Consider the following 8,473-nt stretch of genomic DNA (forward strand, 5'->3'; position numbering starts at 1 on the left):
CGCCCCAGCCCACAAAGAAAAACAGCAAAACATCAGTGGTGGTAGAGGACAGACCTCTTCATCTTTCCATACTCTCCACTCTGCCTATCTCCTCTCTCCCTCAAAAGATAAAGTACATGGAAGGGCACTTTTGATCTCTCTTTTGCTTCCTCTTCATTCCCCAAAGGCAGTTTGGGTTACAGGTTAATACAGATATCTACTGGGTTCCCATAGGCACATCTGAAAACACCTTGTGTGATAACACCTGAAGCCACCAAAAAATTAGACCTGACGCTGGTGGGATCTGACAAGGCAGAGCTCTCTGGCTGGGCTGCTGGCACCAGGATTCTCCCCAAAGAAAAAAAAAAATGAGGCCGTTGCTTCTTTTTATTTCTTTCCCACTCGAATGAAGAATGGTTGCCCAGAGGTGTTTATTCCAAGGTGCAAGAAGCAAGTAACAAACAGCTCCACCAGAGTGGCAAAGCCTGGCTCCCTCCTGGACTTACATCCCGTGGCAGACCATAGGCTGCTAATGAATCTTGTTCCACAGCACACCATGCTTCATATGGGCTCTTCCACACTCCCTTATAACTCCAAGCAATTATTAGTTTTCCCAAAACCAGCTACATAAATATTTACTCTTTTTCACACTTAAAGGAATATTTAGTTCAAACTTATTCCAAAGTCTGTAGATGGCAGCTTCCAGCTTCAAGCAAGTAAGTGTTAAATCTACGTCCTGTGCTCGACTGAAAAGATGCAATATCCTTTCTGAGAGCTGGAAAATCTAGGCTGTAGAATAATATAACCTTTTTTTTCCTTTTCAGGATGCCAGACCCTAAATTCATTTTATTATTTATAGACAAACTGTTTCATACAGTATTGGAGGTTTTAAAAATGTATTATCTCTCATGTGCCTCTCCTCTCCCTCCCCTTGCACAGTTGGATTGGTGGTAACTAAGGCAACCCAGCTGCACAGCCTGAGAGGCACAGAAAATAGTACCAGTAATGACTTCTTTTTGTTTTAAATCCCAGAGTTTCTAGAGTACAAGACAATGTTGAGCAATAGAGAAACTCCAAAGAGGATAATTTGAAACAATGAGCTGATTCTTTTACTGCCATAAATTTACCTCAGCCAAGAACTTGGCTGCAGGGTCTGAGTACCAAAGATGAACCATGTGATAGTTTCTCCCTTTCCTGATGGGTGGAAAACATCACACAGGCAACTGATCTCATGTTTCTTCCACTAGTCAAACTAGAATCCTCAAAAATAAAGCAAAGCAATGCTCACTTGGGGTTTGCTCTTGTTGGGACAATCAGATCCTTGGGAGAAACTTGGATCAAAGTTCTCCACATCAGACAGAGCAACCTTTCAAGTGAGATCTCTTATCTAGAACTCGCATTTGAAGATGGAGCACATTAATTTGTCTTCCATCTCACACATCTGAAAAAAAACCAAAATAACATTCATCAGATGCTTCATTTCAGTACTCTGAAATGCAGCTGGAGAGGAGCTATAGCTAGGAACAGCTACTTGCTCCAGCACTGATTGAAAAGCCTCCTGATGCTTTTTCCTCTACTTGCAAGATTTTGTGGGCCCAAGGCCTGTCCCAGAGAAATGCTTATCCCTACATGGTGGAACTGTCCTTTGGGAGAGAAACAGGGGGGGAAAGGAAGCTGATTGTTGGAGTGGGCAGCAGCTTCAAGAAACCCACCTAGACTCTTGCTGTCCACCAGAAGGGAAAGCTTTGGCCAGCAGGAACACTGTCAGGGGCAAAACAAAAATTAAAGATATTATACTGCAAGGGGCAAGGCAGCTCAAGAGGAATAAGAGCCATTGCTTTGAGGAAAAAGAGAAAACTTATGGTGGAATACCTTTCTTACGCTCAGTGCAGAGATGGATGCACTCTTCCAGATCTTCTATGAGCTCTTAAATATCTCAGGAAGACATTGCTGAAACCTATTTACCTAAGGCTGAAATAAAGTTAAGCAAAAATCTTCTCTTTAGCCTGTTTTTTCCTTTTTTTTTTTTTTGAGTACTTTTGCATTCAATGCATTTTCCAGAATCATATAACATGTTTTCAGAACTGATTATTTTCCCTGAGTTTTATTTTTGTATTTATGGGCTTTTGAAACCAAGCTCCCTTAATACCCTGTAGCCTTGGGAAATCCAGCCTATGTGACAGCTCACAAATCTGTGCAATACAAAGCAATACTATAATAAGATTGAATTCTTGATGCTGTCATTATTCTGAGCAGCTGCTGAGATCGCAGAAACCCAAATGGCAAATAAAGGGATGCAAAGGGCAACAGTGTGGGGCATGAAGCCGAGCTACCATTGTACTGCTACAGGCTTATCAACAGCAGTTTTTGTATGAATGTTAAAATGCTGATGTTCTGCACATAGTTATACTCCAGACACAGGTTCCACCCTTTGTTATTACAGTATCCAGGAGGGATTTTTAAACTGAAATTCCTTTCCAGAGGATTTGTTCTATCATGCAAAGAATAAGAGTCTATAGTCTATCTACTCTTTCAGTGACCAAAAAATGTTTATATCCATAATTTCCCTATATTGCCAATGATTAATGGAACTCAGATTTTACAGGATTTAAATCCCAGAGCATGAAAACTAAATATGAGTATTTACTTTTGACTCATCCATTCGTCCTAGTTGTACCACAAACCTGTGATGGCACATTTATGTCCTTCATATTTGTCACTCCCCAGAGCTGCAGTTTATCCCTTAGGCAGAGATGACTGACTGTGTAAAGGAAACCTGCACTATTTGTCACAGGTCCTATTTCTGGTGATAAGTCTATCTGGCGATCCACTGGAGGCAGACTGGATCAGAACCTCTCGCAAACCAGAGGTTACAAATTCATCAGTGGAGGCCAGACATTAAGAAGTGCTGGTTAACACACTGGTCCTGGCCTGCCAGGCTCTTTTTTTTCTTTGTTGTTTGGATTTTTTTTCCCCCTCACCCATAAATATAAATTTGGTCAGTACACACCAATACAATACAGCAATTAGTGTTTCAGAGCCTCTGAGGTCCATGGACAAGGAAAGATCATTTAAAGGGCAGTTTCCTATGAGTGAATGATCATCAGAGGGGAAGAAGAGAGGCTGAGATAGTGTGTTAGAAAAGGTACCCATCAGCATTTGATTATTGCCACACTGGGTGCCCCACAGCAGCACAATAACTGGTGTTTCAGAAAGCTGTGGGATTTCAGTAAGTCCTGTGCTGTCCTGACCAGCCATGTGAGGATGCTCCAGCTTTTCACAAGCTCTTACAACAAGCTAGGTTTGCTTGGTGGCAGATACTTTCTCCCGCTGGCAAAGCACAATTATTCTCAATGGGTGTGGCCCATGGCAGATTTAAAGTAATTCCTCAGTCATTGAGTAATCTGTTAATTGCTGTGGGGACATCCCAGGCTCATTTGACTTCTGCATCACTTTAGCATTAGCAGCTGGTCCAAGACATGCACTTGCAGTTCACTCCCACTCCCAGATGAGTAGAGTTCCCCAGGGATGTTGGGAGGCTGGGGCCAGTTTCACATCCTCCTCATCCCTGATGTGTGAAAGGACTTCTCTGTTGTGCCTTCCCCCTTAGATCCCAATAATGTCTTCTCCTCTGTCTCCAAACAGGAGATTCAATAGCAATACTGGACCACAAGTGGAAAGGCAAGTGAATCCTCCTCTTGAAGCCAAACAATCTCTCCATGAATGCTGAAGCCATGAAGTAGAGGAAAATAAACGTAGCTGTGATAAATCCTTTCTCCAATGCATTGCAGCTTCTGGTGAAGCCATTATGACATCAGACATATGGAAAACTGGTGGAAAATATGAAATGTTTGCCTCTTTCATGATAACTCTGCAACTGCTATGAATAAGAAAATTGTGTTCATCTGTTTACACAGATTTCTCATCTCTTGCACAACGTACGTGAGGATGTGTCCACGGTTAAAAGTTGTCACTGGTAAATGCACTCCCTCATGAGCCTCACACACTCTGTAAAAGACCTGTGAATGCAAGCCAGCTCTTGTTTGGATTGCCCTTCATCAAGTCTGGAAAAAATTAAGAGGAGAGATAATTTTAACAGTGCTGTGACTTCCAAGCTAGCTAGATAACAAATTGGGCTAACAAGCACTGTAATTAGAAATGTCTGCTCAGAAAGTTCACCAAGATGCCGAGTTCTTCTAACGAGAAACTTTCTGTAATATTAATACGCTTATATTATGCTTAATATCTCCCCTCCATTTTAATAGGAAATCTGAAGGCAACAGTTTCTTCCTTTTTCTTGGTTTCAGTTAATCTCGCAGCAAAAGTAACCTAATTATACTGACTGTATGATTGCTTTGACAGAAAGCATGTTAATTTAAAGCACTGTTTAACATAAAGCTGCCTGCCATATAATTACACTCCATTCACATGTTTACTAATTTTCCTCAATATAGTTGATTTCTGTTATTAGCCTCAACATTTTGTTAACATCCAAAACACTGGAGATCTGCTTTGCAAACTCCAATAAACACGAAAAAACCGAGACTAGCACAAGTGTTCCTTAATGGTCAATGTGAAAAAGAAAAATCTCTCTTATTATTCCTGCATTCAAAGAGGATTTGAAACTAGTTGCAGTACTTAAATGTCTAAATCCATCCTCATTGGCAAAGCCCCTTGCTTAGAGCTACTGTGCACGCCATTCACCGGGGTGCTATTTTCACCTTTCAAATGCCGCTGGAGCTCAAACAAAACACATTGTAAGCTGCCTGTGAGCAATAAAAAGATAATGTGTATACATAAGATTGTTCTTCTCATGTGTTAAGCACCTGATAAAAATTCTAATCGGGGAAGTTAACATGCTAGGCCTAGACTGTAAACTAAGTGAACTCAATGAGAGATGTGCATGCATTCAGTAATTCCCAGCCTATCTAGATAACACGCTCCAGCTAACTTTGCAAGGGGAATGTAAGCAATTACACATGCCCACACACTAACACATTCCCCCTTCCTTTTTAGTTGAAGCTGAAAGATGCTAGTCAAAGGAAATATATTGGAGAGACAGACAGAAGAAAAAACACGGAGGGAATTAGGGAAGAAGAGAAAGTTGTGGAAACCACCTGTACAGGTTGTTGGGTATTTTTGTCTCTACCTCTCTTCTTTTTAAATTATTTTATTTTGTACTGATACAAACAGTTTGTCAGACACTCAAAACGAAGCCTGGGCCCCAGCACAGTGGGATAGGTCTTTCCACTTCCAACCAGAGAAGCCAAATGGCAGACCTCACCCCCAGCTCCTGCTCACACCAGTGGTACCTTTGGGATCTGATGTGGTGACTGAGATGCTGGACTACAGGGCTTTGAGGAGAATCATGGGAGAGATTGTTTATTTCTTTGAAAAGGGCTCAGAAGAGGCACTTCTCTCTGCTACATCCTGTATGGAGAGAAACTGGATTCCAATAATGCACTCTGGGAAAGCAATGAGGAGTGCCTGTCCCCAAAATACAACTGCTGGGATCTTGGATTTGCTTTGTTCCTTTCTCTCATATCCACAAAGCTCTGAAAGGAGGAAAATGTGTCATTGCTCGCAAACCAACATTTTCCCTGTGATTTTTCAAAAGGCTTTACTGAGACACCCTGTGTAAGGATCTGGCCTTGATGGCATTTACACCAGATTTCTCTTTCCAGCCCATCAGTCTCTCCCATTTCATTTTAAGCATGCGGAGTCAGTCAGAGCTGTTTATTTATAGCCGTGGATGTTCGTGGCTGTATAAATTAGCTGTTATTACTGAAGGAGGTGCCCGCCCACTCGCCCAGAGCAGCTGCACAGGAGCCCTTTCATGCTGCTCCGCGCAACGCAGCCCCAACGGGGAGGGAAACGGCGCTGTCTGGGGCAGACCAAGGGACCACGGCTCAAACCCCTGGGCGAAAAAACAGCAATTAATTCTTTCCACAGTGCAATCTGCAGCATGACAACCACAATTACCTAATACTGTTTAGACCTGCCACTTGCATTTGGCAGAGAGAGAGAAAATGAAGGATTAAATTCACCAGAGGGAAAAAAAAACCCCACCCAGACTAGAACCTACCCCTGGACTTTCATTTTATAAGATTAAGTGATATTTGTTTAGAGGGGTGAGGGGGAAGGGATAGTGGGGGAATGGAAACGCAAAACTGGTTTTTATTTGAGACAGAGCATCATCAGAAAATAAGGACCCATCCCATACACACACACACACACACTGAGCTGTTTCCAGCAGAAACAGCTGGAAAGCAATATCCATCACCATGAGGAGCTTTCATCTTAACTCACACCTTTGTAACAGTTTACTTCCACAAAAAGCATAGGCAAGTGCTAATTTATTCCCTCCCCAGTTTCCCACACAAATTTCTTGGTTTGGGTCTCTGCCAGAGCTTCAGGGTCGCAATGTGACCTCCACAACATAATTTAAGATTGTTCCAAGCCTTCAGTGGAACTACTGAGGATTTACTTTGATGGATATGGAGCCAGGATCTGGCATGCAGAAAATATGCATTTACATTCTACCAAAGTGTCTAAAATAGTTGCCCAGGGATGCTGCAATTCAATTTGAGACCTTGTATTCACTTGGCAGAGCACATAATTAAATATTTTGTGCCACAAAATTAACCAGAGTCTCAGGGGTATGGGTAAGAGACGGCTTAGAATCAACCATGAGAGCCAAACTAAGACCTACTTCCCAGGCAAGTTATTCAGTAAATATTGGGAAAAAAATCATTGCAGTCATATATGGGTCCATAATAATTTTTGTCAGTATTTAATCTTGCTGATTATCTGTAGTAACCTCTTACCTCTGAGGAAGAGGTTATCGGCAGTGTGGATTAATTTAAATAACCCAAATATCAGGAACTACTCTTGAACTAAAGCTCCTGCTTTACTGCTAAAAACTGTTCTTGAATTAACCATTTGGAAAGAACATCAGGTAAAAACCAAATACAGTTACAATAGGCCAGACCTCAGAACAAGTGGCTAAAAGCCCTAAAGAGACCCTACACTGAAAGGTGTTCAATGTTCCTGAAAAGCAAACCAAATTCCTTTAGTGTTTGATGTCACTACCCTTCAGTTTAGATTTCAGACATGGTGAGTCTAAAAATGAGAGTTTGAGTTAAACCTCTAGGATATGGCCCAGTAATAGTTCTGAGCTATAAAATTTAATGGTAATGGTGTTTCAAATGTCACTTTCTATCAAACGCTCTCCAAACATAAACATAAAGCTGCCTGCCATGTTTATGGAGCTTTAAGCAAAGCTTCAAGCTCCTTTCACCTTGAGAGAGTAATTTCCCTTAGTACCAGGAGAACAGCACACATATAAGAGAATAATGCTTTATTTTACACCTAAGGCAAGCAGAATTACCTCCTCCAAGTATGCAGGACAATATGGTTTCACTACTGGTATGAGTTCCTTAGGCAGAGGAGAAAGAACCCAGTATATACCAAGACAAGACTGCTTTTTGAGTTGTTAGTTCCAAGTTTTTGGTGTGGAAACCCCCAGGGAGCGTGCAAAAGCATCAGTGCTCAAGTGGGAAATGAAGACACGTGTATAAAAGGAGCTCCACGGTTAAGCATTTTGGTTAAGCATTTCTTTCCATAAGGCTTTTTTTCTAGCTGCGGACAGAGAGAAGCACAATTGTGGAAGAGCGCTTCAGACAGGGAAGAACCACACTTTCAATCAAAGAGGTATTAAGGCTGGAAAATACCTCTAAGATCACTGAAGTCATTCAATGAAAACATTAATCCAGCACTGCCAAGCCCACCACTAAACCATGTCCCAAAATGCCACATCCACGCGTCCTTCCAACACCTCCAGGTGCGGCGGTTCCAGGCCTCCTGTGGGCAGCACTTCCAGCGCCTCCAGCCCTCGAAGTCCTTGCCGGAGCGCGGTGCCCAGGAGCCTGAACCAGCCCGGCAGAGCCCGGCAGCTCCGCTCCAGCGCAGGTGCGGGCGCTTTGGCGGCTCCGTGAGGGGCAATTCCCGGAGGGAAGCGCGGCAGGCCGGGAGCGCGGCCCGCTCCCGAGGCGCCACAGCGCCACCTGGCGGCGCCGCGGCGATCCCGGGGCCTCTCCCGGGCCAGCCCCGCCGGGAAGGGCCCGGGAAGGCCCCGGGAAGGGCCCGGGAAGGGCCCTTTCCCACCGCGGAACGCCCCGCGTCCTCCCCGCAGCAGCTCCTGCATGGCCCATGGCGGGGTGTGTCAGCGTTTCGGGGGTGCGGCAGCCCCAGCGCTCTAAGCGGCGTTCGTGAGGAATTGGCTGCCGGACACGCCTGGTGGATTCCCAGGGATGCCAGCCGCGTTCGCCTCTCGGGCACGGGGGCAGTCCTTTGGCACTGGCGTTCTTGCACCCGCACGTCTGCCGGCCCAAAGCAGCCCCAGCCCCAAAGCAAATCCCCGCGGTGTCCCCCTGCGGCGTCTCGCAGTCAGCCAGCACCACCTCATTAAGCCAAAATCACAGGAAGAGGGAGA

The 8,473-nt window shown here is 44.1% G+C and overlaps 1 protein-coding gene and 1 long non-coding RNA gene across 3 annotated transcripts in view; one reads left to right on the top strand and one right to left on the bottom strand.

Annotated features, from left to right (window-relative positions):
- Positions 1-3,758, top strand: part of ADTRP (androgen dependent TFPI regulating protein) — a 29,527-nt gene extending 25,769 nt beyond the window's left edge. Inside the window, exon 6 of the mRNA XM_064424660.1 lies at positions 3,625-3,758. Coding sequence (XP_064280730.1) covers positions 3,625-3,668 — 44 coding nt within the window. The 3' untranslated portion in view covers positions 3,669-3,758. The remainder of the gene's footprint in view (positions 1-3,624) is intronic.
- LOC135303184 (uncharacterized) lies at positions 18-7,847 on the bottom strand. 2 transcript variants are annotated; one of them, XR_010364679.1, is made up of 5 exons: positions 7,370-7,847; positions 2,990-4,043; positions 1,852-1,950; positions 1,692-1,740; positions 18-1,420 (listed from the first exon to the last, which is right to left on the bottom strand). It is a non-coding gene; the product is annotated as an uncharacterized LOC135303184 (long non-coding RNA). The 2 variants fall into 2 exon arrangements; XR_010364678.1 differs by having other exon boundaries at positions 2,664-4,043.
- Positions 7,848-8,473: the final 626 nt, after the last annotated feature.

This window comes from Passer domesticus, chromosome 1, assembly GCF_036417665.1.
Source record: "Passer domesticus isolate bPasDom1 chromosome 1, bPasDom1.hap1, whole genome shotgun sequence".
Lineage (NCBI taxonomy): Eukaryota > Metazoa > Chordata > Aves > Passeriformes > Passeridae > Passer > Passer domesticus.